At 37.4% G+C, this 18,023-nt stretch overlaps 1 protein-coding gene and 1 gene segment (V, D, J or C); one reads left to right on the forward strand and one right to left on the reverse strand.

Annotated features, from left to right (window-relative positions):
* The window catches only part of LOC309390886 (Ig kappa chain V-III region PC 3741/TEPC 111-like), a 380,622-nt gene that overhangs the window by 214,103 nt on the left and 148,496 nt on the right, over positions 1-18,023 (forward strand).
* Positions 4,415-18,000, reverse strand: QTRT2 (queuine tRNA-ribosyltransferase accessory subunit 2). Its single transcript, XM_081949938.1, has 9 exons — positions 17,902-18,000; positions 16,553-16,766; positions 15,904-15,959; positions 14,453-14,529; positions 13,691-13,900; positions 12,295-12,494; positions 9,489-9,640; positions 6,945-7,107; positions 4,415-5,483 (listed from the first exon to the last, which is right to left on the reverse strand). Exons 1-9 carry the CDS (start codon positions 17,993-17,995, stop codon positions 5,252-5,254), a joined length of 1,398 nt encoding a protein of 465 aa, XP_081806064.1. The 5' UTR covers positions 17,996-18,000; the 3' UTR covers positions 4,415-5,251.

Genomic DNA, 18,023 nt, shown 5'->3' on the forward strand with positions numbered 1-18,023 from the left:
AGAACCACTCACTCACCCCCGCCCATCCAGAAGTTGCTTGATCGCTCGCTTCCTCCCGCCCATCTGCACTATGCTAGCCCTGCCCATCACTCACTGATTGGCTGGCTCAACAATCGCTCCGCCCGCCTCTAAGAGCCCTATCTAAACCCAGTTACCTTTTTTTCTGCTTGGCTTTCTATAGATAGGGCTCTTAGAGGCGGGCGGGACGATTGGTGAGCCAGCCAATCAGTGAGCGGTGGGCGGGGCTAGCATAGTGCGGACAGGTGGGGGGACCGAGTGATCAAAGGGGGGGCCACTTCGCCTCCCTTCGCTGCCACTTTGTCTTGATGACGTTGCTGCAGCTGCGGACGGACGGAGGTAGCCAGAGCGGCGGGGAAGCCCGGGCGGGCGGGTGAGCGAGCAAGAGAGCTGCCTGATCCTCCATCGCTCGTCCGCTCGCCCGGGCCACTCTGGCTACCTCCATCCATCCACGCCCGGAAGCTGCAACAACCTCAAGACAAAGTGGGAGGTGAAGGGGCTTCGGTGCCCTGCCTGATCCTCCTTTGCTCGCTCGTTATTTTGCCTGCACGGGGTGCCTCGGCGGAAGCCCTTTGCTGGTGGCCAGACCTCCCCTTCCCGGGGCGATGGCCCGTCCATGCTCACCGTCCCAGTAGCTCTGCGGCCGCCCGGCCTGCGAAGAGAGGGAGTGAGTGAAAGTGAAGAGTGGAGGAGAACAGCAGAAGGGATGGGGGCTCTGCATTCTCCCCCACCTGAGCCTTCCCAGAGGAGGTGGGGTTGGGGAATGTGTGGCGGGGGGGCTGTCTGGGGCTAGATGACCTCTGGGGGTTCTAACCGGGTCCTCTGACTCTGGAGACCAGAAGCAAGAAACACACACACAGGAAAAGTATCTGGTTTTGAATATAATCCTCCCTAGTGCTTGGGGAAAAAATAAGAGGAACATTTGGATATACATTTTGAATTAACTTAGGAAGAAAATTGCTAAAATCACTTTTAGCTGTGTTCTGCATTAAGGATTCATGCAGTAGCATTTCTTGTTGAATTAGCAGAGTAATATTTACAACAGCCAGCTAAGATAGTTTTATCTGTCTTATAATGTGCGTGGGTAGAGGACTTAGGAATAAGTGCAATGTTTGCCTGTGATTATATAAAAAATTCACAGTTTATACATTTGAATTAGATGTTTTTCAATTCATGTTTAACCTATACTTGATATACTTGTATTCAATACATAAGGTGTTAATTATGTCAATGAAAGAGATAGGAAACTGCATTAGTGATATATATGTCAATGCTTTGAGTTGTACTAAAAATGTTTAGTTTAAAGAAGTTATAAGGAATCACAAATATGACTGTGGAAAATGTAATGTAGTTGTGGATGACCCTTTGCATGAGTTGTATTGGGAAAAATAAAAAAATCATATTAATAATAATAATTTAAAAAGAAAATGATTCCTCAAAGAGGTAAAAGGCTACATTTTGCTAAAGTTATTCTTTGCTTCCAAACTGTTGAGGAAGGGGACTGGACTCCATTGTCTATATTTCCCTTTCCATCCCCATGGTTCTTTAGTGAAAATTATAACCCAAGAACATATAGATCTGTTAAAATGTTCCCATTCTCACTTTCCATATTGGGAATCCCTAGGTACCATGCAATAATCTCATCAAATAATTCAAGCAAATGTTGGTGACATTGAGTTGAAGCCAAAGTTCAAGAAATCGTACCAAGAGTTTTGGTTACAAAAAATTTCTGATCACTATCCTGCACTATGGACAGTGGTTAAGAAGCTCCTTGTTGCATTTCCAACATCATATTTGGTGGAACGTGGCTTCAGTGTGGTCATCCAACTTCTCTCCAAGCAAAGAAAATGACTCCAGATTACTGAATGTGGTGATTTAAGACTCCTGCTAAGTGACTTAAAACCAGACATTGGGAAACTGGTATCACTTCCTCAAGCCCATCCATCACATAAAGAATTTACTGAACAGTGAAGTAGTTACTAAATTTTACTAAGTTTACTAAGTTTACTAAGTTACTAAGGTTCTTGATAAATGACTATCAGACTTTGAAAACCTGGTATCACTGGATCATGTTCAACAATTTTGTTGAATTAACTAACTACAAAGGTTTTTAAATTGGATTTTGAATAAATGTGCAATTAAATGTTAGAGTTTTGAATTTTACTGTTACCATCTTTATTCCGTCATGCAAACCGCCCAGTCACATGACTCCCCCAGCCACGCCCATCAAGCCACGCCCATCAAGCCACGCCCACAGAACCGGTTGTAAAAAAAATTGAATTCTACCACTGGGTGGGGGGCACTGAGGATCAGTTTGTAGCACCAAGGGGGCAGTGGACTGAAAAAGTTTGGGAAACACTGATCTAAAACCACCTCCAACAATGAGTTCTGTAAAGCTTTCCTTAAGATTCTGTACAGCTGAAACTTGTGGGAGTGCCTCAGCTTTGTATTCCTTGCAGTAACAGTGAAGGAAGATATAGCTGAGATTGATTAACGTACATCAGAATGGATTTCCTCTGTTATTGGTGAATTTTGGGCTATTTTTTCTATGGCTTTTCTCTATCATTTAATGTGGGAAATATTTTTGTAATAGTGGGGTTCATGAACTTCATGATATGTGGTAGAGAAAAGTCCTCTGAATTGCCCTACAGCTATATGTGGTATTGTAATATATTTTCATTACAGAATTCGAGGGGCACAATTTGATGAGCACAGCCGGTGCCCTGGAATTTGCATCCCTGGCAAACACACATTCTGACATTGTTTTAATGAATCCAATATGCAATATTATTATGATTGCTTGTTGAGCACTTTAATAGAATTACACTTTAAGTTATCTCCTAGCATAAATATTAGGTGTGAGAGTCAGATGATTTGCCACATAAAATGGAAAGATCTTTGGTAATGTTCATTTTTTCTTCTGCATGCAATTCCATAAACATCTTCAGTACCATCATTGGCTGCCTATAGACATCAGTCTAAAGATCCTATGGGAGCACACTCTATAACCACCTTATAATGTATCGTTCATGTTAATAAATACACTTGTCCAACCAAATTTGCTGCTTCTTTTCATAAAAAGAAGTAATAATGCAATAATACAATAGTAGAGTTGGAAGGGACCTTGGAGGCCTTCTAGTCCAACCCCCTGCCTAGGCAGGAAACCCTATACCATTTCAGGCAAATGGCTATCCAACATCTTCTTAAAGACTTCCAGTGTTGGGGCATTCACAACTTCTGGAGGCAAGCTGTTCCACTGATTAATTGTTCTAACTGTCAGGAAATTTCTCCTCAGTTCTAAGTCATTAGAACTGAGTCATTGTGATTATTTGTAATATATTTACTAGGTCCACTAATTGAATTCAAACAGTACAAAATGGTTTGAATTGTAGGTACATAGGACTTATCAAAACAACTTGAAACCAAATGTACCTTCTCCAAGGATTGAAGGTCAGTTGCAGAAGAAAACTCCATGAGCCCAGGAAATGGTGCATTTGGTCAATATGTCCCGAACAGTTGCTTCATATACTGCCTATTTTTACTAACTCGACAACTACAGTGAGTCCCTTAACAACCTTTAGTAAACTGTGGTAAGAAAGGTTGTAAAATGGGGCAAAATTATCTCACTTAGCAACAGAAATTTTGGATGCAGGGCTCCTTGGTTCTTGGGGAATTGCCATCTTGTGGATTGGACAGCACTACCCCCAGACTGTTGCATAATCTGGGGGGTTCTCCTGGATTTACAATTACTGGTGGCGGTAATGGTCAGGAGAGCCTTTCCACAACTGTGTGTTGTGTGCCAGTTACATCCATTCATCACCAGGCCCTTCTCAAAGTCACTTGTGTCCTGGTCACCTCTCCTTTGGACTATTGCAATGCGCTCTACGTTTGAAGAGTACCTGGTAGTTTTAGTTGGCTCAAAACACAGTGGCCCATACACTTTTGTCCAATCTGTGTACCTGTCATCTTTTACACTGATTGCCAATTTGCTTCCGGATCGAATCTTGAATTGCATCTGGAAATACAGGCAACCAATGCAGCTCACACTGTAGTGGTGTTACATGTTTGAATACCCAATCAAAACATGAGATAAGGTAAGTCCATTAAGATTTGTTCTTGACAAATTCACATTGACTTCTGATAACTGTTTTGTTTTCAGTAATTCTTAAACTTCAGCTCTTTTTTAAGCCTATTAGACTTGGCTCTTACAAGAGAGATAAGAAGTTTATCGCTCCAGTCTTCATATTGGCTTTTTGCAGGATTATTTTACCTGGTCTTCCCACTCTCACAGTTTTTCTCTATTTTATGAGTTCCTTCCCTCTCTTTCTCTCCCTCATACCTTACTGCATTTCCCAGATATAATACAAAAATTTAAGGGTCTTATTAAAGTTCCCCATGCAGTATAATGAATTTAATAATATAAAAACTTTTGACATTCAAATATAGTATAAAAAATCCAGTAGAAAAGAAAATTGCATCAAATAATCTAAAGAAACCTAAAATACATTATTTGCTGTATTTGCTTTTACTATCAAAGCCTTATGCATCCCCCTCCCAAAACATTACCGTAAAAGGATATTGTTGAAAGAGTGCAATCCATACCCTTGAGATAAAACAGCTATCTTTTGATATTATTATAATCAGGGTCTCTTACAAGCCACTTACAACGTATTTAAAAAGCTCTCTATCTAATAAGAATACAGAGGACTTTAAGGATGCATTATTTTAAAATGTTTCCATCATCAGAAGTGTCCAAGTGTGACATAATTCATAACAGGAACTATTTTTCCTATAATTTTTAGCTGCTGTATGTCACCTCTTCCTGATATATTAAAAAAAATATATATACAATAGTAGTACACCTGCATCTCAAATAGATGTCGAGTTGTTTTGCCATTGTCCCGATTAGTTGATGTTCTTTTCTTCTCATTACACTTCAAATGTCCATAAGTTAATATCATTAATACATATCAGAAAAGTATGTGGATTCTTCTACAGAATATCCTTACTTTTATCTTTTTCCAAGATTAATTCTTCTGAAAAAAAATCTCAATCTTTCCTAAAATTATAAGGACTTAGAAAGTTATACTCAGATACGAGATGGCAGGCAACATATGGGTTTTCTTTTATCATGGATGTCTACCCCCATAGTATTAACAGCTCTTCTCCATAATCTTGATTCAGAAGGGGAAGCCAGATTGGGGAATCTGCTTTTTACATACAGTATCTGACCTCAGGGGACTTGCCTGCTGATAACCTTACTTAACCGATCCAACTTATCTTCTTTCAAAGCATTTCGGATAGAAGAAAAGAAGCCAAAGTAATGCTGAAAGTTATGCATCATAAGAAGCACATAAGCCAGCAGCTCTTTGGTCATGACGAGGTGATGAACATAGGCACGGCTGTGGTTTTGACAGCAATAGCATGAGCATCCATTTACTAAAGGATTAAAATCATCCTGGTACCTAAAAGAGAAAAGCACATTCACGGATAATAAGTCAGTCATCCATGCAACTAAGGCTACACTTTGGGTCCAGTGTGGCAACTCTAAAAACTAACTATAAGACAATTGCTGAACACAGCACGAACATTTAATGACTGATATTATCATCATTATATGCCATTAACTATATACATGGTACTTCACAAAAATGTCAGAAGAGTCATCAGTTTAAGAAGCTTACAATCTAGAGACGTGCTAACATATTTTGGTGTAATATTGTGGTTGAAATTAACAACTGATATGTTGACAAAGGACATATCAGTCATGAGAACCCCAACCAGAATGTTATGGAATTTAAAAACATGTGCTGTCACAATCCTCATAATGAAAAAAATTAGCAAGTTCTTTTCAGTTTGAATTATTGTTGTTCCCTCTGCTTTACTACTTTTATTCAAACTTATTTTTGATAATGATTATATTATTCTATTGTATTTCCCAGTGGTCCAACTTGCATAGAAAAAGGATGAAAAGGATAAATGTTTAATATGAGGAACTGCCTTTACAAGTTTGGCATGTTGGGCTCTTTTTTAGAACTTTTTTTGGAGAAAAAACACAGAGAGAGCACTATTATATTTTTAATATTATAAGAGATCCATGTAGACAAACTGCTAAGCACAGAGTTGCAAAAACATCATGATGAAAATATCTAGGAGCCCTGTTAACCTCAGAAAATTATATGGCTCAACACATCATGTAACAGGATAGTTAAGGTTTCATGAATGTCCCTAACTATAAGATCATTCCCCAAGAATGTCCAAAGCACAGCATCAAATCCCAAGCCATGAAAAATGTTTTTTAATGGCTGTGATCTAATTTTTTTTTTGCCCAGACATACCTACAGTTTTAAAAGCATCACAGGGATTTAGTAGCAAATAGGAGATAAGATACTTATTCAATAGCAACTAGGAATGAATGATTATTGGCATTCTGTGGAATTATTGATCAGCGGTGACTTTACTTAAGACATAGTACATTCATATGCAAACTAACTTAACAGTTTATTTCAATTCAATGGGACTTGCTTTCAGATAAGCAAATATAGCATAAAAAGGACCCTTTTGATGCCAAGGGTTTCCATGTAATGTTGTCAGGTCATGCAAAATTTGAAGACCTAAGGTTTTCTCAGAGAAAAAGTGTGATTTTTTTTCTCTTCAAATCGTTGTGAGGGCTAAAATTTCATTTTTGAGTGACATTGGTACGTAACCAGAATATTAATTTTTAGCAACTATGGTCAGAAGATGTTCTCAAGATGGCAAAAACGGTGGGAGTAGACAAGCAACCACCTGTTTATGAAATTAGGCCAACAATGTTCAGCAGAAGATATTTCCCAATTAATGCTACTTCCCACTATTTCCCACTATAATATTACTCAGGACCCCAGATAGAAAAAGCTGGAATTTTAAGTAAACAGAAACCAACATACTTTCTGTCTTTCAGATGAATTTCAAATGAAGTCATTTCCTGAGCTTCACTGCATGTTTCATCTTTTGGTTTTTCATCATCTTTTTCTTGAGCTTCATTGCATGTTTCATCTTTTGTTTTTTTATCATCTTTCCTCATCTCTGTTTTTTCATCTTCTTCTATATCTGCAATAAAGGAGAAGTTCATACTTAAAGGCTAATGCACTATTTCAATGTTTAACTAGTTGTCACAAAATGTGAAATCAAATAGTTGATACTTACAAAGAAGTAAAATAGGGAAAAGGGAGGCAATCTAATGTTTTAAGTTAAAAGCTTAAAATGTAAATGACTGCATTTCTCATTGTTTTGTAACTATCCACCCACTCAAAATAAGCAATACAACATTCTAACCAAATGTTATTAAATGCAATATGGCATTATACTTATTCTCAATTAAAATATATTCATGTTCTATCAATTTACTTTTACATTTTAATCAGAAAGTTGAGGTTGAGCCCAGGAGGCAATGATTTAATCTTAAAAAGGAAAGCTTCCTATTTTCCAACTGTACAGGTGAAACTCGGAAAACTAGAATATAGTGTAAAAGTTCATTTATTTCAGTAATGCAACTTAAAAGGTGAAACTAATATATGAGATAAAACTCATTACATGCACAGCAAGATAGTTCAAGCCGTGATTTGTCATAATTGTGATGATTATGGCGTACAGCTCATGAAAACCTGCGGAAGGAAGCATGAAGTGCTCCAAAATCTCCTGGTAGACAGCTGTGTTGACCCTGGTCTTAATGAAGCACAGTGGTCCAAGGTCCTGTTGCTCAGTGGTCCAAAGTCCTCTTTTCTGATGAGAGCAACTTTTGCATCTCATTTTGAAACCAAGGATCCAGAGTATGGAGGAAGAATGGAGAGGCCAATCAAGCCCAGTAATCCCACGGTCATTGAACCAGGTTCTAGTGCTTTTGGCAAAAGTTGCTCTCATCAGAAAAGAGGACTTTCATTAAGACCAGGGTCAACGCAGCTGTCTACCAGGAGATTTTGGAGCACTTCATGCTTCCTTCCGCAGACGCAGCTTTATGGGAATGCTGACTTCATTTTCCAGCTGCCCACACTGCCAAAAGCACCAAAACCTGGTTCAATGACCGTGGGATTACTGTGCTTGATTGACAAGCAAACTCGCCTGACCTGAACCCCATAGAGAATCTATGGGGCATTGCCAAGAGAAAGATGAGAGACATGAGACCGAACAATACAGAAGAGCTGAATGCCGCTATTGAAGCATCCTGGTCTTCCATAACACCTCAGCAGTGCCACAGGCTGATAGCTTCCATGCCACGCCGCATTGAAGAAGTCATTGCTGCAAAAGGGGCCCAAACCAAGTACTAGTACATATGCATGTTTATACTTTTCAGAGGTCAGATATTGTTCTATGTACAATCCTTGTTTTATTGATTGCATGTAATATTCTAATTTTCTGAGATGGTGGATTTGGGGTTTTCATGAGCTGTACGCCATAATCATCACAATTATGACAAATCACGGCTTGAATTATCTTGCTGTAATGAGTCTTATCTCATATATTAGTTTCACCTTTTAAGTTGCATTACTGAAATAAGGTGAACTTTTGCATGATATTCTAATTTTTTGAGTTTCACCTATAAATGTCTATCAGGATGAATGTTTCATAATCATGATCAGAAAAGATATAAAATACATAGAAATCCTCTTCACTTTTTGAATATTCCAAAGCTAGATTATGAGTTTGTATAATATAATGACAATAGCTTGTCTTACAAAGGTGGGCAAAAGATTGTTTATTAGCACTTTATTACAAAATCTGTATGACGTTGAATTGTGAGAAGCTTCTAAAAAGGTCCCTTCGGGGAGAGGGGGCGGTCTAGAAATACTGAAAATAAAAATAAATAAATAAATGATATAAAAGATCTGAGCTATCAAAGAATGAAAATCCTCAGGCATTAAGATCTCCACGAGTTTTTAAAAAAATCCTCGCGCTTACTCTATTTGTGAATGACAGCAACTTCATTGTTTTGGAAAATATTTACATTTTTAAAAGGTACAGTCTTTGAATTTTCTTTATCAACCTATATATTTCAGGTTTGAAGGCCAAAGAACAAAACAACAAATTGTGCACATGTGACTCTGATTAACATATAAGGTTTGTTTCTTTGTTTAAGAAAAAGCATCAGCAGCACAAAGTCAAAAAGAAAAAGTCCTTAAAGAGAATCTTGGTTTCTTCAATCATATGGGGTTGAAATAAATAATGATAATAATAAATAATACAATAAATAATAGTGGTCTTAACTATAATCTTAAGCCTCAGTTGGAAGTAGCACTTCTAGTATATAAGTAAAGTTTTGTTTGCAGTACATTAGGACAAAAAGGAGAGGGTGATTAACAACCTAATTAGAACATTCTCAGAAGGATGTTAAAACAGAATAAGCATACAGATTGGAATCTTAAGAATTTTAAAACTCACATTACCAATATTGTATTCAAATAACCCTATGCACATAAGATTATCAAGACCAATACCTGCTGATTCCGGATTCAGTTGATAATCATAACTGAAGCACAAAGCACAGTGTCGTTCTGTCACCTGGTAAGGAAAAGAACTGTCAAAAATATCTATTCCTCTCTTAATGCACTCCAGAATTTCATTTGGTTTACCAATTCCGTGGATTAGTCTGCAATAGACCAAAACAAAAAGCCATTTTAAAATAATACTTGATACATATTTTTGCAATTCGTTTTGTTCTCCTTCTACCCATACACTCCTTTCCCATTTTACCTTGGTAAATTCTGGAGTTATACTTACAAGTTCTGTGTTATACTTACAATAATTATGTCTAATAATGAAGCCAGGTAGATATTTATACCTAGTCCCAAACAACTAACAAAGTTTCTGAGTAATAGGTGAGGCATGACTTACAAAGCCTGAGATAAGTGGAAAGCCTTACATCACCTCTAAATACCTTGGGATTCACGTACTCTGATTTATCAGAATTCCAAAACAACCTTGCTCCAAAATTCAGAAGTAGATGAGAAAAATCTCAAAGGTTAACTTCCTATCCTACATTATGAGGTAATTTATGTGACAGTTACTCCTTGTTGTATATGTTGTGTATAAAGCATTCTCTCAAAATGGAAGGTCTCCAGAAGTGTTTTACTTCTTCCCAATCTGGCTACAGATAGGAAGACTGGATAGAAATTCTGGGAATCATCTGAAGGGCACTTAATTGGGGGAAAAACTGCTATAAGGATCTGTAAATTACCAACCATTTCTTGAACATCTTGAGCATCTGAAAATAGTAGCTGAATCTACTAGATTTAATCCAAACTTTCTCTACAGTACAACTATTTTCTGTTTCTAAGTCCTTCAAAATTCCCCAATGAATATCACATTTCCTTGCATCCCAGTGGACATTATATTTGACCAATGACAGTAACTATTTTAGTGGCACACTGGAACAGGTACCGTGTTTCCCCGAAAATAAGACAGGATCTTATTTTTGTTTGACCCCCGAAATAAGCAGTTGGCCTTATTTTCAGGGAAGTCTTATTATTTTTCAGGTGCAGAGGCGGGGAGCGTGATTACCTCATGGCTGCTGCTGTGTTGCAATATTTTGGGGGGAGGGCTTATTTTAGCGCATGTGCTCAAAAGCCCAATTGGCCTTATTATCCTGGAAGATCTTATTTTCAAGGAAACAGGGTAATGAAATTGTAACAACTAAGAGGCTGTACTTTTAATTTCTTAAACATGCTAGTTTATGCCTATTGCGGATTCATGATATACGTTCCCTTAAAAGTGAAAGAAAATGGAACGCTCTCATTGTCTAAAACTCTGAAGGATACATTATACTTATGTGTGTAATGTGGCCCTAAACAGTTGCAGATTCCAATATCCTCAGATTCTTGGTGGTGGGGTTATTTTTCCAAAATAAATGGGAGACAAAATTTAACCATTTTTTCAGAGGGTATTTTAATGCATTGCAGGAAGCCTCTGTACCGTTCTGGAAGGATGGAAAGCTGTACTGGGCTCCTGGCATTATTACACTACCACAGAATTATATGTAATGATGGCATTGTAATATGCAGAGCTTCTCAAAACGCATAAAAATATACCTGAAAGTTCATTTGATCTAATGGCTAATGTACTGGACTTGAAGCAAGAAAACTTTAGTTCTACTCTTGCTTTGGCATGGAAACTAATCAAGGGACTTTCTACCAGTCATACTCCCGTAGCCCTAAGACAAGCTAAAGGCATGCCACTTCTGATAGGTTGACTAGACTTGTCCATACCATCATCCTAAGTCAAGTTTGGTTAAAGGAAAAAAAAAAACTACACACAAATACACAATACACTCACTTTTTAGAATTCTCTTGTTGTAAAACCAAACCAAAGAAAAAGGATAAATCACAGCACTAGTATGTTGCAAATTTGATTTTCAGAATTTCTAACTGAACCTAAGCTGCTTGTGATCAAAATAATATTTTGGAACATAAGGGAAACGATGTTTTACCAACAGTACACACAAAAGTCTCCTTGGGGCTTGAAAATGTAGCTGGGTTTACCAAGCTTCTTGCACTGTTATTAATGATGCCAGACTTGAAATTCATTTGGCAGATCTGATAAGACTGAAGAGGTGAAGGAATAGTAATTTTGCTCTCCACAGGAGTAATGTGCTGACAACTATATAAACTAGTTTTTAAGCTTCCTGAATAAGATAATTACATTCTGTTAATAAAACGATTACACAATTCATTAACATTTGTAGTTCCTTAAATGCAACTTTTTAAATAGCAATCTAAGATACTTATTAAAAATAGAGTGATGCCTGCAAAAGTTGACATACTGTGTTGTCCCCTATTATTTATACAATACATATCTTTATCTCAATCTGAGAGAAAGAAGATAATTATTGATACATTATTGACTAAGTATAATGTATATAATAATTGTATGTATCAGAATTTATTAAGTTTTCAATATCTTCAAACTTAATGGGATCACAAATTCCAACCTTTTCCCCCTGATTTTGAATGCAATTGAGTGAATGATACAACCTAAGTTTTAAAATATCCCCAAATTACTTTTAAAAATGGCCATTTTATTACTTCCTTGCATAATTGTGGGCATTCTAAGCGATAAATCAAAGCCAGCTCATGCAGCAAACATCAGCTGAGAATTTTCGAGCCTGTCTTAAGTTACCAATATCTATTTTTGTAATACCACCTAACACAATATCTCATTATAGATTCAAAACTGCTCTGTATTTGTGAAAATCCATCCAAGTGCTACATTAGATATGCCTAAATAAAAATCCCATTTAGCTCTGACCTTGGTTTATCTTCTGGCAGCTCAGCTATAACTGAAGTTAAGAGCTCTAATTTAGTCTCTTCAGTCATGGTATTTCCTTGAAAGGCATCCAAAAGAAATCCAGCCACTGGTCTCTTGGCAGTCTCCCTGGCTGATCTTAGTCTTTCCTCCAACACATCTCCACCTTCAATAACTCCAAACATCAAACTCTGTTTCAATTCCTGGTATGAAAGAAAATCATATGTAAAATATAAATACATCCCCTGATTCATCAGATGTTGGACAGAGTCGGAAGGGAAAGGAGTCTGTTTTCCCGCAGATTGTTGCACTAGTACAGGGGTCGGCAACCCACGGCTCTGGAGCCGCATGTGGCTCTTCCATCCCTCTGCTGCGGCTCCCTGTCACTCAAGATATGTGTCACAACCGCCAATGTGCGACACCCGCCAGCCCGCAATTTATTGAACTTTTCAACCCCGGTAGGTTTTGTGGCTTCCAATGTTTTTTCTGTGGGAAACGGATCCAAACGGCTCTTTGAGTGTCTTAAGGTGGCTGCCCCCGCACTAGTGATATCAAACAATAAGTATAGAATGAGTAAAGAACATAAAACTTAAAATAAATTCATGTTTATTTTTTCTTTCATCCCGTATTATGATTTTAGGCAATACTTTAAATACATGTATGATTCATAGTCCTACTATTGATAGCTCTAGTTAAGAATATTTTAACTTTTTAAAGCTATTTTTCCTAGCAGATTGAAATTTTCTTCCATCAGTGACATATAATTCCCCATCTAAGTCTAGATTTCCACTTCTTTATAAAAGACCTCTGGGCATTATTTTTGCTACCTGAAGTTTAAACTGTTTTCTTTTCTTTTAAAAGGCCAAATGATTAATACAAGAGCATTTTTTGTTTTGGAGAGAAAAGACAAGTGTACGTTACTATTTATAATTGGCCTTTCTGCTAACACAAAGATATAGACTTCATATGAAATCTATTTGGTATTATTATTTTAAAAAATTATTCCAAGCTTCAAGGGTTTTATAAAGGCAAGATATAAACATTTTAAATAGAATGATATTCACAGATTCTGACACAGAGAAACTGGAACGGCTCTAATTAGAGTGCTGCAGTATTTTTGCAAAGGGGTTTGTGGAAGAGTGCACAATACGGCCCTAAAATAATTTGGTTTATCGGTATAAAATTAAATTAATAATACAAAGGGGATGAATCATTATACTTAGTTCTATACGACAAAAAGAAAACAGAAAGAAAGAAAAAGACAATGTTCTATAGATTACCTAAATATGAGTTGTCAGAAACAATGCAGGAATTCTGCAAGCTGCGTTTACCAAAATATCTAAAACTTAGCAAGTAACCGCAACGTGTATATAAACATCAAAAAGATTTTAACCCTTACTGGGGAATTTTCTTGCAGCTGTAGACATTCATCCAAAAAGTACAATGACCGATCTACAGATTTCTTGGCTTTCTTTCTGGAGATGTCTGCTGAAATAGTGTCTCCATCTGATAAACACTGGAACCAGTCTGGCTGGATAGCCTTTTGGAGATCCATGAACTTTGATGCTGTGAGTTCTTTCCGTCCTCTATTGTTCCATATAGATACAGTCTGTCAGAAATAAGGGGAAAAAATTAGATGATTTTATCCACTATGTATTAATTCCATCCTTCTACCTGTTTTCCATCTGGCTATGCAGGAATAGAGGGACGCGGTGGCTCAGTGGCTAAGACGCTGAGCTTATCGATCAGAAAGGTTGGCAGTTCGGCGGCTTGAATACCTAGCACCACATAACGGAGTGAGCTCCCATTACTTGTCCCAGCTTCTGCCAACTTAGCAGTTTGAAAGCATGTAAAAATTCAAGTAGAAAAATAGGAACTACCTTTGGTGGGGAGGTAACAGCGTTCCATGTGCCTTTGGCGTTTAGTCATGTCAGCCACATGACCACGGAGACATCTTTGGACAGCGCTGGCTCTTCAGCTGTGAAACGGAGATGAGCACCACCCGATAGAGGTGGCACATATGTGCGAGGGGAACCTTTACCTTTTATGCAGGAATCTTCCATTAATGCCACTATTACTATCATGTCTTTAAAAATAGTAGGGAGGGGAGTGAATAGAGAAGACTGAAAAGTCACAAAAATACTCAAGATTATTATTATACCTTCATGCTGTTGTAGCCATGAGGAGAGCAAACTGCAGGGTCTTGAAGGGAACAATATAATATTGATTCTGGCATACCTACGTCCAAAATAAATGTTATCTTTAGTATATTGACAATGAATTTTTCTATCATAATGCTGTATCACTTAAATAAACTATTAATAGCCAAGTCTCCAAAAACTATAACATTCCACTAAACATTTCTAGTTACTTTTCAGGACAATGTAAGAAAAAGATCTACATTGTTAATTTCTGGTAAAAAAACAAACAAACCAGAAGGAACCTGATAGCAACATCAATTTTTTTTTTAAAAAAAGAGCTTATGTTTTCAGGAGCTAAAGCTCACTTCATCAGATGCACAGAATGGCTAGTCTGTTGTATGATATAACTGGTATAGGATTTAAGGACTTAAAATGTAATAATAAAAATGGAGAGGACTCTAGGTTGGACACATCATACAGATTACAATAAAAATATGTAAAACGCATTCCAAATAAATCTTAAATCATTTAATCAACATCCTTTGCAGCAAGCAAAAGTCAATCACCAATGCCATCTCTATCCTCTAATATCAAATGGAGCATGTCTTTATCCACCTCATCCTTATTTAAATTCAAAAGTATAACTCCTGGTTCATAACTGATCAGAAATTAGTAAAGGTTGCCAAAAGCATGGCTTATTGGGGTCGCCCATAAAGAGAATTAACTCTATTTCCAGGGATTCAGCTCTCTAAGCTGTCAAATGGGAGTATCTCATTTATTGATTTCACTTAGACAAAAAAACATAAGTTTCTTTTGCAAAGTCAACTAGCAACATTGCAAGAAAACATCAAAACTTCTTACTAACTCTCTTACAGTTAGTTAAAATGCAAGAAATTTACTATTGCCGATAAAGGAGAATATACATAGCTTAAGAGTTGAACTGTGGAGTTCTTGATGCTCTCTGAGCAATCAAGCTGAGACAGCATCAAGGACTCCACATTTGTTATTGTTCCCATCATGGGGGCAGGAGGACAATTAATTCCTGCTCGCAGATTTATTTATTTTTTACTTTCTCCACTGTTCTTCCCTCCTTCTATTGCTCACCAGGAGTCAGATAAGTGGCTGCTGATAATTGGGGGACAGAGCAAGAATTATGCAAGCGGACTGTAAATTATTACAGAATTGGTGACAATCAGGATCACACAGCAGCCAGGCAGCACTGAACCAGTCACAATGTCCCCCAATTTCATTCCTTTGGGAGTATTGGGTCCTGGTATTCTGTAAGTTAGCTCATTTGAGGTACTTTGTTGACAAATGTTTGCCCTATGATGCACCTCTTTGCCCAGTTAAAGGTTAGAGACATAGAGTTTTATGGCATATGGATAACACACTATTCCAAATAATGTTAGATGCAATAACACATACTTGAACATGCTTCATTAATGATGAAAAACCACCCTTATACTTTTACCTATGAATTTTCCAATTCCTTCTTTATATTCCTGCAAGACCTCTTGAAGATCTGCTCTGCATCCAAATAGAAAAACATGTTAGGCAACTATATAATTCATGCATGTTAGATATTAATGCACAATATGTAAATAATGCAGTTTGGAAAACATCTCAGCGCATGAATTCACTTTATTTCTAAATGATAGTTGTTTAACCATTGACCCCAGAGTGATTCTAGCCACAAAGAGAGCCCCTATAGTTTCTCACTATCCAACAAATATCTTGTATCTAATATAGCTGAGGAATCATAATGCAAAATACTTCTTAAAGTGCAAAACAGCTTCCTCTTAAATTACTAATGTTGATATACATGACCAGCAAATCAAAAGATTATGCAATTTAACAGTAGCATATAAAACCACCATTGAAATCTCAGGCTGCAATCCTAGAGCAAAGAAGAAGAGTTTTGAGAATGAATCCTGTTGAAATTAAAGGGGTCTAGATTTGCACAAATAGGACAGCAGTATTTGAATGTAATTCTATCACGAATGCAAAAATTATTCCTACATACGTATACATATATAAAACATAAACATATCAAAAGAAATCAGATCAAAGTCTGCATTTGCCTCATCTATTTTACCTACAAAGGCTGAAATTGCACTCACAGTGTTGTAAGTGGAATCTGGACAACCACAGGAAGACCTTGAATACTGTGTAGTGTATCATGGGTAAGGTGTGGTGCAGTTCCCATTTTGGTATAAAGCAGACACCCTGGAATTTCCATCGACTGAACCGCTTGCTTGCCGAGATTTGTTAGTGTCCCAAGGCGACAGCCATCAACTATTTTGCAGAGATTTAATTTCATCTTCATGAATACACCTGAGAGAATAGCAAATGGTCGATAAGCAGAGCCCTTAACCATCTTGAACCAGTTTTCTCTAAGTGTAATTGTCATGGTGTATTATTTATCTTACACTGATATTCCATAACATTTTGTAGCATGGAGGGCATTACTATTTTCCCTGCATTCAAATAAAAGCAATGAATTACTATGCACAAGTTGTTTTCAACTCTCATAAGCACCAAGGTGAATAGACTGCTTGGAGTAGAGTCCAAAATGCATAGAAGACACCAGGTTACCTTACTTAATTTATACACCAAAACATGCCACTTATATGGACTAGAAAACAATAAATATTTATAACACTGGTACTGGACTGGAATAGCACTCTGTGGTACGGCTACTAAATCTGGGTTTCATGCAAAAGTCTGTATCAGCACTAAAGGGGCAACAAGGGTTATATTTTCTTGCTTCTTTATATTAACATCTTGTGGTCCTCCGTTTTTTTCTTGTTTTTTTTTTTTTGCAACCCAGATTTGGAAGGTCTTAACTACAGCGAAGACTTCGCAATGCTGAATGCTTTCATTCCATTAAATGAAAAAGTGTTTTTAATTAAATAAAAAAGGCTTGATACTTTCCTCTATATCAATGGATCTCCAAACTGCAATAGTGAAGAATATGCAGTAGAAACTTTTTTTAAAGCGTATTTCGCTTGCAATGTACAGAAAAGCCAATCCAATGTCCTCCAAACGTGTTCCTTTCAAAAGCCAACTGGACATTGTTCAGAACTGAAGAATCTTCTTGGAAGAGAAGAGAAACGTTTTCGGGGGGGGCGGACGGGCGGGGGAATCAAGTAAATTCAGTTGCCTTTTGAAAAACCACCTTTGGGGCAACCGTGACTGAGAATCTCCATAAAGCTCCAAACATGCGGCAACGTCTCCAGAATCAGAATCATATATATTGAGGGATATAGAAGCCATCATTACGATACAACTGGAGGCATCAGGGGTTTTTTTATTTAGGGGGTGGTGGTGGAGGTATCTAGTCCTATGCACAGATTAGATTTTTTAAAAAGTAGGAGACGAAACTAGCAAGGTCCGGAATTCCACGATCCGGTACCTGCTTTTACCCTAAAGCGTAAATAGCAATTGAACCACGCGCAATTACACTTACACATCAATCCCCGCACGCGACAACACGCCGTTTCCGTTCCGGCTTTTGATTTTTTTCGTAACGCTAGTTCTCCAATGGAGAAAGTGTACGTCATAAAAAGTCGACGGCGCGGGTTTGATAGG

This window comes from Natrix helvetica, assembly GCF_964273705.1.
Source record: "Natrix helvetica genome assembly, chromosome: 4".
In the NCBI taxonomy this organism is placed as follows: domain Eukaryota; kingdom Metazoa; phylum Chordata; class Lepidosauria; order Squamata; family Natricidae; genus Natrix; species Natrix helvetica.